General features: G+C 37.7%; 1 protein-coding gene across 3 annotated transcripts in view; it reads left to right on the top strand.

Annotated features, from left to right (window-relative positions):
- TTC6 (tetratricopeptide repeat domain 6) overlaps positions 1-16914 on the top strand; it is a 205806-nt gene that overhangs the window by 153191 nt on the left and 35701 nt on the right. For all 3 annotated transcript variants that reach the window (XM_070478006.1, XM_070478004.1, XM_070478005.1), the window contains exons 26-28: positions 2109-2228; positions 8682-8755; positions 14381-14591. In XM_070478006.1, coding sequence (XP_070334107.1) covers positions 2109-2228; positions 8682-8755; positions 14381-14591 — 405 coding nt within the window. The remainder of the gene's footprint in view (positions 1-2108; positions 2229-8681; positions 8756-14380; positions 14592-16914) is intronic.

The following is a 16914-nucleotide window of genomic DNA, read 5'->3' as shown; positions in this document are numbered from 1 at the left end:
GCTTCCTCCCCACCCCGACCCCTGCCTTTTCTGGCTAACCCTGAACTTGCAAACAATGGTCGGGGTCTGGGCAGGGAAGTACTATTTTTGTTATGTCTGATTGGTATCAGAGTTGGTGCTCTATGAATAAGGAAAACGAAAATCTATGTAAATGGGAACCTAACTAGAATAAGAGTATATTGGCTATTTTAGAGCAGCCTGGTACCCAATGCTTTTCATCCAATGGACTTGTTTTACAGATGAGGAAATGGAAACAGGGAGAGGTTAGAAACACATCCAAGTCACACAGGGAATAGGGACCTGTATTGGCATCCACGGGTTTGTTTGCTTCTGGTTAACAGTCGTTAGGTGGCTTTGTGAAACCATCTGACCTCCAGCACGTGGACCGGATGTCACTTTATAGTGTCACCTCCTCCCTTTTGTCTCCCTCCACCTGTTTCTCAGCATTCCTGCCATAACAGGACCAAGCAAACCTAAGTCATTTTGCACAAAAAATGCACTCCCAAGATACAGTTCCATAAAAACTGAGAAAAGGTGAAGTCTGGTTCCTACCCCCTTATGTTAATAAAAGTAGTAACTGTTACCATCCATTTTGGGCTTATCGTGTGATAGGCACTGGGCTAAATGCTTTACCAACATTCAATCAAAATATTTTAAGGACTTCCCTGGAGGTCCAGTGATTAAGACTTCACCTTCCAATGTAGGGGGTGGAGGTTTGATCCCTGGTTGGGGAGCTAAGATCCCACATGCCTTGGGGCCAGAAAACTGAAACATAAAACAGAAGCAATATTGTAATAAATTCTATAAATGGTCCATATCAAAAATCTGAAAAAACAATATTTTAAAGTGGACTTCTATAACAATATGATGTTATTAATATTCCATTTTTGTGGATAAGAAAACTGAGGCTTAATGTGAAGTAACTTTCCCAAGACTGAAAGTTTAGTGACAATAGCAGAGACAAAGCACAAAGCCTGCTCATTGTGACCTTCGTGAAATCTCATTTCCAAGCTTTTGTTTCCTCTTTTGTTACATATTCAGTTGCTCAGTAGATTTCTAAGGCATCATGATACACACACAGGTTTAATTATGTGATTCTGTGAAAGGAAAATTGCAAACATTCTAGTTTTGTTTTACAAGTGTTACAAATTATTTCTACAGCCTGTCAGTGTTTATTTATAGTTATTCCACAATATACATATAGGATGTTTAATTGTACAATTCTTTTAGATGTCAAGTTCCCCATCACAAAACACTAGAGGAGAACCACTAACTAAGCAAATAGTAAAATACTATTTATTCACATTTTCATTTAGCACATGCTACAGGCATATATGATTTGGCTCTTTTCTGATGAAACCATATGGCTCCTTGGGGCAAAATGTTCAGAAGGAAAATGAGTTAAGTGATTCAGTTCCAACTGATATTTGGGATACTCCTAGTTCCTGGTACAGAGTAAAAACCTATTTATTGAATGAAAAAAAAAGATAAGAAATGGAAAAAGTCCTCTGAGTTGATTCTCAGCTTAGACTACCTTTAAAAGGGAGAATACTGAAGTAATTTTCCAACAAGTGCTCATTTGTTAGTTTTATTAAGATTTGTTTTCATTGCTTTATGATTTATTCACTCAACAAAAATTTATCAAATGCCTAGTAAGTGCAGGCATGGTGCTAGTTACTGGCTTTACAATGTGTGAACAAAATGAATAATCTCTGCCTCAGTAAAATTTAGGTTTCAGTGACAAAAACAATAAAACACTATAAAACAGTTAAACTTCAAAAGGTTAACAACTGCTCTGCTTTAATGTCAATAGTCATTTTGTGAAACTGTTGAGCTGGGGAAGGGTGTTGTGTGCCCCCTTCAATCCATGCACAATAAAAATGCTTAGGATAGCATGTGAAGTATAAGCACACTGCACCCTATTTGTTAGTAGCAGCATCCATAGTATTTAATTAAGTGGATCTATTAAATCTAACAAATGATTATTTTCGGCCTTATATTTTAAGTCACATTGAAGAACTAATTATGAGGTTCTAGTTTTTCCGTGGTTAATGTAGTAATGCTATAAAGACTTGACTCTAGCTTGTAAGTGATTATTTCATTTTTAGGCATTAACAGATTATGGAATTGTGCTTCTTCTTAATGCTGGAGAAACTGTGACATTGAATACCTTCATTAATCGTGGACTCATCTATGCAGAATTAGAACAGTTCAGTTTTGCTTTAGAGGTAAACTTTTCTGTTTACTTGTAAAAATGAACCCATTTGATTTTGCATGTTCACTTCTGAAAACCTGTGAAAAAGTTTTTCTTGATAATTAATGGCTCTATTAATGAATAATAATTCAACTTTAGTGAGAATTGTGATGAAGTACTTTGAATGATAGAATCTTTGCAAAAATATGTTTTTTACTTTTTAAATACAAATGAATGGATAATATGTAAAAAAAAATTCTAAATTGATGAAATATCAAGACTGTCATCTCTCCTAAGGGAGTGTCTTAGCTGTAGACAAAAATTAAAGTGATTTAAGTGTCATTTACTTTGCTGCTCAGTGCTCTTCCTCGTTCATAGTTTTCCTCATTCCACATTGAAAATATGTCAGAATATATCTGTTTGCTTCTCATGGGTAGAAAATAGCAGCTCAGAATAGGTTACTGGGAACAAGCTTTTAAGTTAGTGGGAACAGGCACTCAGAATTGCAATAGAAGACAGCATCTGCAATATATGGATAAGAAACAGGTGGATTTCTTTATAGAATAATGAAACAAAGTTCACTGTTCTCATTTTTATCTGTATTGTCTATATAGAGTTAAATTAGGAATTAAGAGATACAGACAAAAATCAAATAGTAATTTGAAGTTTGCCATTAAATAATGGTAGCTTTTCTTCTATGTTTCTCAGGAACCACAACAGATCATTATGTAGGGGAGTGTTTCCTATTTTTTCACCTCCAAATATAACTTGTATTATTCTTCAACTTCTGGAGCCATCTTTTGAGATTCTGTCCCACAGAATTACTTATTATTAAAGAAGTGACTGAGATACTGTATTCTAGGCAGTTTACATAATCGTGTTGGTGCTCAGTTACAAGTTATGTCTGACTCTTTGTGACCGCATGCACTGTAGCCTACCAGGCTTTTCTGTCTGTGAGATTTCTCAAGCAAGAATACTGGAGGGGGTTGCCATTTCCTTCCCAGGGAATCTTGCAGACCCGGAAACCGAACTTGGCAGGCAGCAGGTGGATTCCTGCTTGGCAGGCAGATTCTTTACCACTGGGCCACCAAGGAAGCCACTTTACACTATGGTGAAATGTAATTTCAAGAGTTGAACTCCCTTAGGTTTTGGCTTTGAGATGTGCCCTTTGGAATTCCCTCAGGTAGGGAAAGCTAAAGAATGTCTTTGGAATAGGCAAAAAAGCTATGAGACTCTGGGCAATGGTGTAGGGTAGAGAAAGTGAGGGAAATGAGGTTTGGGGAGGCAAAAGACATCAGCTGTTGGAGAATTAAATGCAGGGCCCGTGTTACTAGCCACCTAAGTATTCCTTTAGTACCTAACTGCAACAGTAACTCAAGTTATTGCACAGTTATACCTGCTGTGTTCTCAACAATACTGCATGATTTACAACTGTAACTTATGGATGAGGAAGCTGATATGCTAAAGAGGTTATTGAAAAAGCGAGAGAGTTCCAGAAAAACATCTGTTTCTGCTTTATTGACTATGCCAAAGCCTTTGACTGTGTGGATCACAATAAACTGTGGAAAATTCAGAAAGAGATGGGAATACCAGACCACCGGATCTGACTCTTGAGAAACCTATATGCAGGTCAGGAGGCAACAGTTAGAACTGGACATGGAAAAACAGACTGGTTCCAAATAGGAAAAGGAGTACGTCAAGGCTGCTTATTTAACTTATATGCAGAGTACATCATGAGAAAGGCTGGGCTGGAGGAAGCACAAGCTGGAATCAAGATTGCTGGGAGAAATATCAATAACCTTAGATATGCAGATGACACCACCCTTATGGCAGAAATTGAAGAAACTAAAGAGCCTCTTGATGAAAGTGAAAGAGGAGAGTGAAAAAGTTGGCTTAAAACTCAACATTCAGAAAACTAAGATCATGGCACCTGGTCCCATCTCTTCATGGCAAATAGATGGGGAAACAGTGGACACAGTGGCTGACTATTTTTCTGGGCTCCCAAATCACTGCAGATGGTGATTGCAGCCATGAAATTAAAAGACACTTACTCCTTGGAAGGAAAGTTATGACCGCCCTAGACAGCATATTAAAAAGCAGAGACATTACTTTGTCAACAAAGGTCTGTCTAGTCAAGGCTATAGTTTTTCTAGTAGTCATGTATGGATGTGAGAGTTGGACTATAAAGAAAGCTGAGTGCCGAAGAAATTGATGCTTTTGAACTATGGTGTTGGAGAAGACTCTTGAGAGTCCCTTGGACTGCAAGGAGACCCAACCAGTCCATCCTAAAGGAGATCAGTCCTGGGTGTTCACTGGAAGGACTGATGCTGAAGCTGAAACTCCAATACTTTGGCCACGTCATGAGAAGAGTTGACTCATTTGAAAAGACCTTGATGCTGGGAAAGATTGAGGGCAGGAGGAGAAGGGGATGACAGAAGATGAGATGGTTGGATGGCACCACTGACTCAATGGACATGGGTTTGGGTGGACTCTGGGAGTTGGTGATGGACAGGGCGGCCTGGTGTGCAGTGGTTCATGAGGTCGCAAAGAGTTGGACACGACTGAGCAACTGAACTGAACTAAACTGAGTCAACCAGGAAGTACTGGGGCAAGATTTGAACTTAGGTCTTTCCTGATTCCAAATCCTGTATTCCTTCAGACATTGAAGATATGGAGACAAATAAGACAGATTTCCAGTCCTTGAGGAGCTCACGGTCTGGTGGGAATCATTCTTGATCTCTCTCTCTTCTCACACCCCATGTCTAAATCATGAGCCAGTGTGGTCAGCTCTACCATCAAAACGTATCTTGAATTCAGTCATTTCTCGTTTTTTCACCCTGCTCTCCGCCTCCTTCCAGCCTCTACCTTCTCCTGCCTGGGTTCCTGCAGTAGCTTTCCATCTGGACTCACTGCTTCTGCTGTCGTCCCTCTAAGTACTGTTCACACTTAGCAGCCAGAGATGCCTCTGACAAACATAAAGCAGCTCAAGCTACTCCTCGGCTCAGAACCCTCCAGTGGCTTCCCATCACAGTCAGCTCAAAATCTGAACCCTTGACTGTAGCCAGCCAAGACCCCAGTGACCTGACTGCCGCTCACTGATCTGACTTCATTGTCATTGTTCTTCTTTTGTCCACTCAGGTTACTCCTCTGTGGCCTTTGGCTACGCCTTGGAAATCCCAGGCTCCCTTCCTACCTCCGGGTCCTCACACAGCTATTCCCTATGTGGAAAACACTCCTCCCATTGATCTGCATATGGTTCACGACCTCCTTTTATTCCATGTCTCTTCTCAAACGTGACCTCGGCAGTCAAAAAGAGTAGATTAATTAAAATGGAATATTAAAAAATTAAAATAATCCCAGATAAGTCTGGAAAGAGAAGACGAAGGAACAGAAACAGAGGAGACCAGCAGAAAACAGACAATAAATGGTAGACCTAAATCCAACCTTACCAGCAGTTACATTAAATGGAAATTCTCCAAATACCCCAATTGAAATAGTGAGGATGTTACATTAGAATTTTTTAAAAGTCCCAACAGTATTCTGGCTGCAAGAAACAGACTTTAGATATAAGATATAGTAGGGTAAAAGTAAAAAGACTGGGGAAAAAAACATGCCCTGCAAACACTACAGGCTTGCCTTGGAGATATTGTAGGTTTGGTTCCAGACCATAGCAATAAAGTGACTCACATTAATTGTTTTGTTTCATATAAAAGTGCATATAAAAGTTATGTTTGTACAATGCTGTAGTCTATTGAGTGTGCAATAGCATTATGTCTTAAAAATGGACCTATCTTAGTTAAAAAGTACTTTATTGATAAAAAATGTTAACCATCATCTGAGCCTTCAGTTAGTTGTAATCTTTTTGCAGTTGTAACATCAAGGATCATTGAGGATCACAAACTACCATAACAACTACAATAATAATGAAAATGTTTGAAATATTATGAGAATTACCAGAATATGATAACAGAGACATGAACTGAGCAAATGCTGTTGAAAAAATGGTGCCAATAGACTTGCCTGAGGCAAGATTGCACAATTTGTACAAAGTGCAATATCTACGAAGCTCAATAAAACAAGATATGCCTGCAATAAAAGGCAAAAAAAATTTTTCCCCTGTGTAAATTTTAAAAATTAATTAGAAAAATTAAAGAAAGATGATTGCTGAGGCAGACCAATGAAGAAATACATGACTGAATAATAAGAGGGCTAAATGCAGAACCTAGAGAAAGCAGAGTCTGAAAACCTACTCAGGGAAGCATTCTTAGTGGGAATGATTGATTAACAGAGATCAAGCAGGATGAGAGCTGAAAATGTATCAGTTAATTGATAGTTGTGTGCCCTTCATAAGAACACAGGAAATAAGAGTGTGGCATTTGAACTGGACTTGTTAGGCCAAATTAATGGGAAAGTTTGTAATGAAATCTCAGTTACAGTTGTTAAGTTTGACTTCATTTCAGCAAAAGAAAAGAAAATCCTCTTAGGGGGAAATACCTGGTAGCATATTTCATTAGATTATATTTGTCTGGACAATAAACTTCTTACTTTCTTCCAAATAATTCCATGTAGCATCAAAATATGCTTCAGAAGTCTAAGTGGGGAGTTCATATTCTCAGATGGGTCTGGACTGATACCCTTCTCCTATAGTAGCGCCCCAGAGGGTTCAGTTTGACATTACTGCGCCCTCTTCCACCCCTGGTATTAGCAGAGAACTTATTCTACCCCCGTTAAACAGCCAGCTTTGCGGAAGCAGAAGGGAGAGGGGAAGACGATGGAGGAACAGAGGGAGGAGGGAGACTATCCTCATGGTTGAGTTCTCTCTAGTGGAGTGGAAACCAGAAGTCTGACACTTAGCTTTTAAGACTAGAGCGCTCTTAACCCAGCCTTCTGGAAGTGGGAAGGGAGTCTGGAAACTAAAGTTTCCTTTAGCCACTCCACAGGAGGTTAGGATCCTCCCCACAGTCTAGTTTGGTCAAGTGAGTTCATAACCAAAACGGCCCAAAAGATTCTTGCTGAAGCAGTTCTCTGGGAAAAAGCAGAGTCATTTTTATTTTTTATTCCTTTGTTTATTCCATTTTTATTCCTTTACAGGTGTTGAACTCTTATTTTTTGAGTTCCCAAATTATGGGATATAATTCCATAATCCTATATTATGGCAAACATTGAAATCAGTCTGTATCTCACATTATTTATGTATATATGTACACAATGCCTGTGGACATACCTAGGACTTCCCTGGTGGCTCAGATGGTAAAGCGTCTGCCTACAATGCAGGAGACTTGGGTTCAATCCCTGGGTTGGGAAGATCCCCTGGAGAAGGACATGGCAACCCACTCTAGTACTCTTGCCTGGGAAATCCCATTGATGGAGGATCCTGGTAGGCTACAGTCCATGGGGTTGCAAAGAGTCAGACACAACTGAACAACTTCACTTTCACTTTCACACATACCTATACATATAAGTCTCATTGCTGTTGACATGGTCTTTTGATATGTAGACATTTATTTAAACATTTTATTTGTTTCAGTTTAGTGGTATTCTTATTTTGCTTCAAGTTTCAGTTGTTTTTGTAGGGCTTTGAAAACCTAAAGAACTTCAGACAGCTTGTCTTTGGTGTCCAATAGAGAACAGTGCTCAGGTCACAGCATCAGGATCTCAGGCAGAGTTAGTGCTTTTAATTCTTTTAACCTCTTCCCCAGTACCGTTTGGGCTTCCCTGGTGGCTGAGAATCTGCTTGCAATACAGGAGACATGGGTTTGACTCTTGGGTTGGGAAGATCCCCTGGAGGAGGGCATGGCAACCCACATCAGTATTCTTGCCTGGAGAATCCCCATGGTTAGAAGAGCCTGGCAGGCTACAGTCCCATGGGGTCACAAAGAGCTGGACATGACTGGGTGACTAAGCCCAACCAGTACCATTCAGGTCTGTTCCAACTGACTGCCCTGACTTTACCTGTTGCAGTTAGCATTTCCACTGCTCCTTCCCTGGAGGCTTCTAGGATCCCTGGACAAAATGACACATTTTCCCCTAAGTGTGGGCTGCCCAGGTAGGAGCTACATTAGCTAATCCACACAAGAGTTGTGGTTATAGGGCCTGGCCCGAGTGCTTATCTGTCCTGTAGTCCTAAGAGTCTCTGCCAGCAAATTTCTATTTCTGCCTGGATAGAGAAGTCTCTGGTGGTGTTCACTGGGGGGAAAAAGCAATAAAAAAGAAAGTAAGTGTGATACCTCATTATAATACCAGGCAAAATCACAAGAAAACTGGAGACAGTAGTGCAAGGTTCTGAGTGAGTTTTTGGTTGTGATATTCTGTATTGGGTTACAGTATTCTCATGTGATACTAAAAGGAAAACACAAAGTTTAAAGAAGATGTATATTTTAAGGCTTGTGTAAAATTTATTTGTGGAAGAATCAAAGTTAGGAGGAAGTTTATGAAAACCCAAAAGATAATGTGGCAAAACTAACCAAAATTTGCAAAACTCTTTCAGGATTTTAAACAAGCGGCACTGATAAGCAAGACTAATGTGAACCTATGTCAAGCTACTGCCATATGCTATCACAGGTATGGAGTGTGGTTCATGAAGTGAGAGAAGTGGGACCAGCAGATTTATAATAGGAGAGACAGAGGAGAATATTGTGGAAGTGACAGAGTACAAAAATGGGGAGAGACACAGAGAATCACTGTATGGAAGTGGGAACCACACCTAAGTTTCTCAAACTATTTTAGCCAAATCAGCAAGTAAATGTCTGCTGATAGCATTGGGGGTATCCATATGATTCAGCATATTGGAAAGCATATTCACTTATTGGAAAGGACCTTGGTAATACACAGAATGAAATCATGAATAGCTTGAAATATCTAAGAATAGAATAATTAACTTTGTTCATTAAATGGAGCTAACTTTTAAAAAGTCTGTTTCCTAGAAGAGAGGTTGATTTAGTAAAATATTTTCAAGAAAATTTTACCTTTAAAAAGCATTTCTAAAACTAAAACTAATTAAAATAACCAGTAAATATCTATAAAATACAATGAAATCTACAAAAGATACATTACTTAAAATTACTTAAAACACATTACTTGTTTCTGGTATTGTAAAAAATAGGTAAATTATAGAAGAGGAGAAAAGAATAGTAACATAAGGCTAAAATATAGAAGATTACTTTAAAATTTACTCTGAAATAATATTAGATTGATTTTGCTAGCTATAATTTATAGCTTACATTTCTACCCATACATTTGATATCAAAAATTAATTTCTGGACATTTTACTTTTAAAAGCATAGAAATTCAGCACATGAATTTCACATTTTAATGTGAAACAGAATGTATTTAGTTAAGTAATAATTTACAGCATTTTTCATGAGTGAAATAATAGCAGTTACTTGGATGAGAAAATTAGGATAGCAAGTAGACTCTGTATATATACAATTTAGGCAATAGAACATAGTTTGAATTACTTAGAAAACTGACATTCTTTTTTCCCCTCTTTTAGGACATAACTAGTACAGGTATGGTTTCTCTCTGAGAGTTATATTTTTTCAATTTTATGAATATGGTAGTATAATTACTGGAGCTTGTAAAGGTATATTTGGTTAAAAGGCCCAAACTGGTCTCAGACCTTTAAATTTATTATTTTTTTCTTTCTTTTTTTTTTAGACCTTTAAATTTATACAGGCAAAAAACATAGTCACATCATTGTCTATTTTAATATAGCATCTTTGTACAATTCATCTCTTTTAAGTAATTGCCATTCTTAAAAAGAAATGGATTAATAACGACTGATGTGTTTGTTTTGGTGGGCGAGTGGAGACCAGAAATGTCTGAGGTCACTGAATTCTCTTAAAACCAAAACCAGACACCAAAATTTTCTCAGCCTCATTCCTGTGTTTTGCAATTCTTGGAGTCAGTAAATTTTTCTATGTGTCAGGTCCTGATCTCCTTTATGAAATGTAATCACTGGGTATATATGGCGGGGTCTCCTTAAGCTGAAACTGCTTTGCAATTCCAAATAACCAACTTTCATCATCCTACCAGAATCTCTATTGTCTTTTAATAAAAATAGAATTAAATCAACAGTAAAATTCTGATAACTCAGCGTCCCAATTCCATGTATTTTAACAGTTTTACTAAATTTAACAATAAGGAATGTTTAGTGATTGGTTATATTTATTTCAAGAAAAATATTTTTGCTTTTCAAGTTGAGCTATAACATACTTATTACTTCAGCAGCATGGTTTGTAAATAATGAGATTCACTATTGATGTTTCATAGTAGAGAAAGTAAAAATTCTCCCATTTGGAAAATTTTTAAAAAGGAATAAATCTGTAAATTTTAAGGCTTTGATCTTTGAACTCGTGGGGTTGCAGACTTTTGAAGTGTGCCTTTGTATATCTCTGGTTCTCACTCTTGTGGTTGCTAGGAGACAACATTCCTTAGGCTGAATATCCTACTTGTTGCCCAATTGGGTCACTAAGAGTATTATGGTAGAGTTAATTTTTAGATCTCTTTGAGAAAGCCACCTTAAGATTAAAAAAAAAAAAAAATGTCACAGAGGGGGAGCCTGATGGCTCAGAGTTACATATTCTATCCACTTTTTACTTCAGCACATTTATTTCACTCTTCTTATATTTGCATAAAATATTTCTGAATCTTTGACTCTGCAGGCCACATTCTTTAGTTTGGGGAGGTATTTATGATTTATTTGTACAACCCAGTAGGGCACATCTGGTCATGTATATGATTCATTTGGAAAACGCGGTGGGCCTTGGTGTCTGTGGCCTAACCTGCAAGCTCAGCACCTGGTCCTTAGTTAAGAGACACCATAATGAGAGTCACACACCTTACTTCGGTGATCACATTATTTTAGATTTATAGAGACACTTTTTATTTTAGAAAAACTAACATCCTTTTGTGTTTATGTAATTGATGTTTTAACAGTTTATGTGCCAGTTGAACATGGACCCTGATATAACAGATACTTTGCCACGTTTTTCCATTTTTAAACTGCCATGTGATTATTTAACAGGAGCCCTAATCTACAGGACATTGTGTGACATACCCATCTTCAGAAAAATGCTGTGTCTATATTTTTTCCTACTGGTGAGGGGGCTGAGGGTAGTGTCTCTGGCTTTGGCTCCATCATCTCCTCTGGACTTGATTTTTAGATATTATCAGCTTTGAAGAGGTTGCTAGGTGCCTTTCAAGGTCCCTCCCCAGGTTTAAGGTTTAATGATTGTTTGCTTAGTCTGAATAGACTAGATGTTTGTTAAACATTAGTGCTGATAACTAGATGTGTGTCGAAAAATAACTTCAATTCATTGCCTCATTTTTTCTTTTAAAATTGGTTTGACAATTCAAAGGGTGAAATTATGTTTTGTAAACTACATATTGGCATATGTATTCACAAAGGATTTTAAATTTCCCTCTGGGTAAGAGGGAAGCAATGTGTATGATACAATTTGGAGGTAAGCATACTAGAAACATTTCAGTGCTTTGTGGGAAGAATATGAGAGAACTGGGTTGCCCTGGAAATTTCCATTTACGTGGTCACCGTAGGTATGCATCATAAATAAGTAGCTCACTACCTAGAGACAGAAATGAAAGTGAAGAGTTCAAGTGTTAGTTGCTCAAACGTGTCTGAGCGACCCCATGTACTGTGGCCTACCAGACACCTCTATCCATGGGGATTCTCCAGGCAAGAATACTAGAGTTGGTTGCCTTGCTCTCCTTCAGGGGATCTTCCCCACCCAGGAATTGAACACGGGTCTCCTGCCTTGAAGGCAGGAGACGCAGTGGCCGTTAAAAACCTATCAGCTAAATGCATTTTATATAGAAATGCAAATTACTACTGTGTAATTATTCTTGATAAAAAGTTCATTATCTAGGCTAGGGTTATTTCTGTAATACAGTGAGAAAGTGGCTACAAGCATTGTAACCTTGTATTTAGTGAAATTTTACTTCTCAAATAGTGCCAATTATCAGGAAAGAGGAGGGCAGTTTCATTCTAAACTGCTTGAGGGAGGGGAGCCCGTGTTTTCTTTGTGAGAATCCAGAGTAAACTCAGAAGATACCAGCTGTCTCATACAAGAGTGCTAACCGTCTCCTGTTTGTAATGTCAAGCTCTTCTGGTGCTTTCCTGTTGACTCTTTTGTCACCTTCTGGCACAACGCTTGGTGCACACTTTTGGACAGTGTTTACCAAAACATGGGGGAAATATCATCAGCACCTCTATTACTTTTTCATGGCATGCACAAGCATTCAAAAAAATTGAATCACGTTGTGGGAAACTGGATTGCTTTTCAGTTTCAAAGTGAATTCTTTCTCAGACCTTCTGAACACATGAAGGAGAAAGTCTCAGCTAAAAGTTAGTCTTTAGCATCTTCTCCACCCTTTGTGATAGATGGTACAGCTCTCAGGTTTAGTTTTCTGCAAACTGTGCTATCCAACTCCAATATTTATTTATCTTTATGGTTGCCTTCTGTTTATGACATGAGATTTTGATTTTGTGCTTGTGGTATTGAAATTAAGTTTTTTTTAAAAAAATAGATTTACTTAAATAATAAAGTGACTTAAAGAGAAATACTCAATAAATGATAGGTATAGTTGGGACACAGGGCAACTGTCATGAAAGAAGGGCTGAGGTTTGGGAAACTGTATTTTAAGAGATAATGCTGAGTGATATCTAAGAGATGATAGTGTCTAAAACAGTTACTCTGGGTTCCATGATTATTTTCATAAAGGAAAAGTTAGAAAAGCAAGTGATGCATCTTGTTAAAGTTTGAAACCTTTTTGAGAAGTAATGAAAAGACTGGAAAGAGGATAATAATCTTTACTGGGTGAGGGTCTCTGTGCTAAGGGTTTTTTCACATGCTGTCATTTGATCCTTCTAGCAGTTTTGAAAAATTAGTATTAATTTGTATGTTCAGGCTTAGTTTTGAACTCCAAGTCTTTCTCTGACTGTACTGTTGAGAGGTCACACACCAGCTTTTGTGCACTGGCTACAAGTATGTTAAAGGTGAAGAATGTGGGTAGGGATGACTTGTGGGAAAGCATGGATTTTGGAGGCTGACTCACCTGGGTTTGAACCCCACATATTTGCTCTGTGCAATCTTAGCATGCTCTCTACTGTGTTATTTAATATGTGCAAACTTTTCTGAGTCATGATATTCTTTTAATCTATAAAATATAAAAAAATTATAGCAAGCTTACAGAAGTGTTGGAAGAATTAAGTGAAATAGTATATGTACAGCACTCAGCATAGTACCTGGTAAGAAAGTAGTTACTCAGTGTTAGCTCCTTCATTCTGTTAAAAAATTCTAAACTTTCCATATTAATTGAAATTAAAAATACTTATTAGATTTGCATGTGAGATGGCAAAGTGACTTTATATACCCATGGATAAATGTTCAATTACTTCAACAACCCTCACGTAACCACAGGAGACTAATCAAGGAAGATAGAGAGACAGAGTTATCATTTAGTCACATATATTCACAAGTTAATAATAAAATGCATTTCACTTCTTTTTCTCCTCTCCTTTTTTGGTGTCCAAAATGAAATGGGCTGCCTTTATAGAAGTTCTGAAGTAAGAATTCCCGTGTGATGAAAAATTGAGCTCCTTTCATGATAAAGGACATAATTAAATATTTAACAGTGCATTTATTTTAATCTGATTTAAATGGTGTATTTTATTAATAACAGTATGTTTTTCTATGCTGTCCACTGATAACTCTTATAAATGTGTTCAAGAATGCCATTCAGATTTTTATAATTCTGAAAAAAGAACTCTAGAATATCATCTCAATGTATTCTGCTATAAAGAAGGCTCTTACTTCCCCTCTTTTCTTCTACCACTATCTTCAAAGAACCCCATCAGACTGCCTTAGATCATATGGCAATGGTTCTTGGTGGTGGTGATGGTTTAATCACTAAGTCATGTCCGACTCTTGAGATCCCATGGACTCTTGAGACCCCCGCCAGGCTCCTCCGTCCCTGGGATTCTCCAGGCAAGACTACTGGAGTGGGTTGCCATTCCCTTCTCCATGGCAATAGTTCTTATGATAGTTCATAGTTAACAAAAATTAAAGTTTTATTTAAGGGTTAATGCATTCCTTTATGTAAAGGTTATATACAGAAAAGCACTTAGACCATTCACCAGAAAGCATTAATATTTTCATTTCTTTTCAGGAATAAAGAGTTTGAAGAAGCTGTCAACTTCTTCACCTGGGCTGTTAAGATTGATCCACGTTTTCTGGATGCTTACATTGGACGGGGAAATTCTTACATGGAATATGGACATGATGAGGCCACCAAGCAAGCACAGAAGGACTTTCTGAAAGCACTGCATTTTAATCCAGTCTATACAAAAGCCAGAATTTGTTTAGGCTATAATTTGCAGGTAATATCATATGACAACATTTTGGACCATGAAAGTACCTTTTAGACAAGAAAGTGGTTATATTTGAGCTTTCAGTGGTGATGGGTATACACAATGCTTCTTTCACTGTGAACATTTTACCTTTATCTTTTTATTAGTATTCACAATGTCAGTGGAAAGCAGGGATTTGATGAGTTATAGGTAGCCTGCCTAGGAGCATACCCAGGAACCTAGTGTGATAGTGAGATGAGGATCTTGTGAACTTGAGTTTCCTTATTGCCTGCACCCCTTTCTACCTTACTCCGTTATACATACCACTCTTATAGACAACTTTTAAGACTTTCCTGGTGAGTTTCACATATAAAAATCTGGTTAAAATTTATTTCACTAGTTATACCTGGGCTCCATAGGTTTTATCCTATTAAATTAGTGAAAAGCTAAAGGGAATAGACAATGTAATGACATGACCTATGCGATGGACCAGACAACCACTATATAGGGACTTCTGAATTCAGATCATCTTCCAAATGGCAGTGAATTAGAACACACTGGAAGCCAAGACAATAGGCATATGTCCTTCCAGCTAGATGGAAGAGTGTTTTTCTTTGTGTTATCAAGCGTGTCTCTGAGTGATTTCTGGGACATTGACCTGACCCATATGCTCACTGAGCTATGCGCACTATGAAATATGGAGTGATTTTCTTGGAAGAAAGTGCTAGATGTGTTATATTTTCCATGAAAAGGAAAGGAGTAATCTTTTTGTGCCTTTTATTATTAAAAAAATTAAACAATGGGCCAAAGTATGTTTAAATTATGGTAATTTGCAGAAATTCCTATTAACAATGTCTTTTAAAGTTGAGGTGTTTTTTTTTTTTTGATTTAAAAAATAAATGAATTTGGCTGATCTAAGACTAGGAGGTGGCTGTGGGTTGGTTGTAGTGAGGTATACCCAAAAATTGATTAATAAGGGAAATAAGATTGCCTTCTGAGAGTTAAACATGAAATTAGCCATTATTTGATCACAATAGAAATTTGCAAAGTCAATTTAGAGACAGGGTGACTCCCAAAACAGCTAGAACTGACTGCAAATCAAAAGAAATATGTTAATGTCATTGTTCATTGCATTTTCTGGGCACCTAGTATAGGACAGGGACTGATCTAGGCCTAAGGCTACAGCGGTGACCAAAAGACACTGGGTTCTTCTTGTAGAGTTTACTACCTATTGAAGGGATAGGCATCAAGCTGGCACATGAATAATTACTTAATTATACTCAGGATAAGTACAAAAAAAAATGATGGATTTTAGGACAGTTTATATGAAGGAAACCTAGCTTTGAGAAATTAACATTTAAATCGAGATATGAAAAACTAGTAATTAGAAGTTGGGGCTTAGAACACGCTATTCCACAGAAAGGGACCAGCTCATTTGGTGAGAAGGAGACAGAGGGCTTAAAGAGATGGAATGTTATGGACAAGGGGAGAGTGATGTGGGATAAGACTATAGAACTGAGTAATGACTGGAGGTGAAGGTCATTTTAACTGGTCTAGGTCAGTTAAAAACATGAATGTCACTCACCAGAGCACTGACATCAGACTTGTATTTTATGACGATCTCATTGGGCTGTATAGTTTATACACTTTCACTTTATACCATTAGTTTATTTAATTATTGAGCACATATTTATTTTGTTATGTATAATACATATAACTAGAGTTTCAATGCCAAGCGAATAAAGGATTCCTGCCTGTGTGTGCAGTGAAAGTGAAAGTTGCTCAGTCGTGTCCACCTCTTTGCTACGCCATGGATTATACAGTCTATGGAATTCTCTAGGCCAGAATACTGGAGTGGGTAGCCATTCCCTTCTCCAGGGGATCTTCCCAAACCAGGGATCAAACCCAACTCTCCTGCTTTGCAGGTGGATTCTTTACCAGCTGAGCCACAAGAGAAGGCCAAGAATACTGGAGTGGGTAGCCTATCCCTTCTCCAGCAGATCTTCCCGACCCAGGAATCAAATCGGGGTCCCCTGCATTGCAGGTGGATTCTTTACCAACTGAGCTTGCAGAGCTCAGTGTAAATTTTGTAGTGATTGTCAGAAGCATTGATGTTTCCCATGGTGGTCAAGATTTTATGTTATTGAAGACCGGTATAAGAGATGCCTCTGACAATCAGATATATTTCAGCTAATTAAAATTTCAGCATAAATACTCAGGGGAATTAGTCATTTGAATGTACTCACGGTACAGCCTACTTCCTTGTTTAAAATAGCTTAGATTTAGCACAGTATAAATATACCCTTACGAAAAGACTTTATTTAAGTTAGAATCATAAACATTTGTCATGATA

This window comes from Odocoileus virginianus, chromosome 16, assembly GCF_023699985.2.
Source record: "Odocoileus virginianus isolate 20LAN1187 ecotype Illinois chromosome 16, Ovbor_1.2, whole genome shotgun sequence".
NCBI lineage: Eukaryota > Metazoa > Chordata > Mammalia > Artiodactyla > Cervidae > Odocoileus > Odocoileus virginianus.
This window is presented reverse-complemented; position numbering and strand designations above follow the sequence as displayed.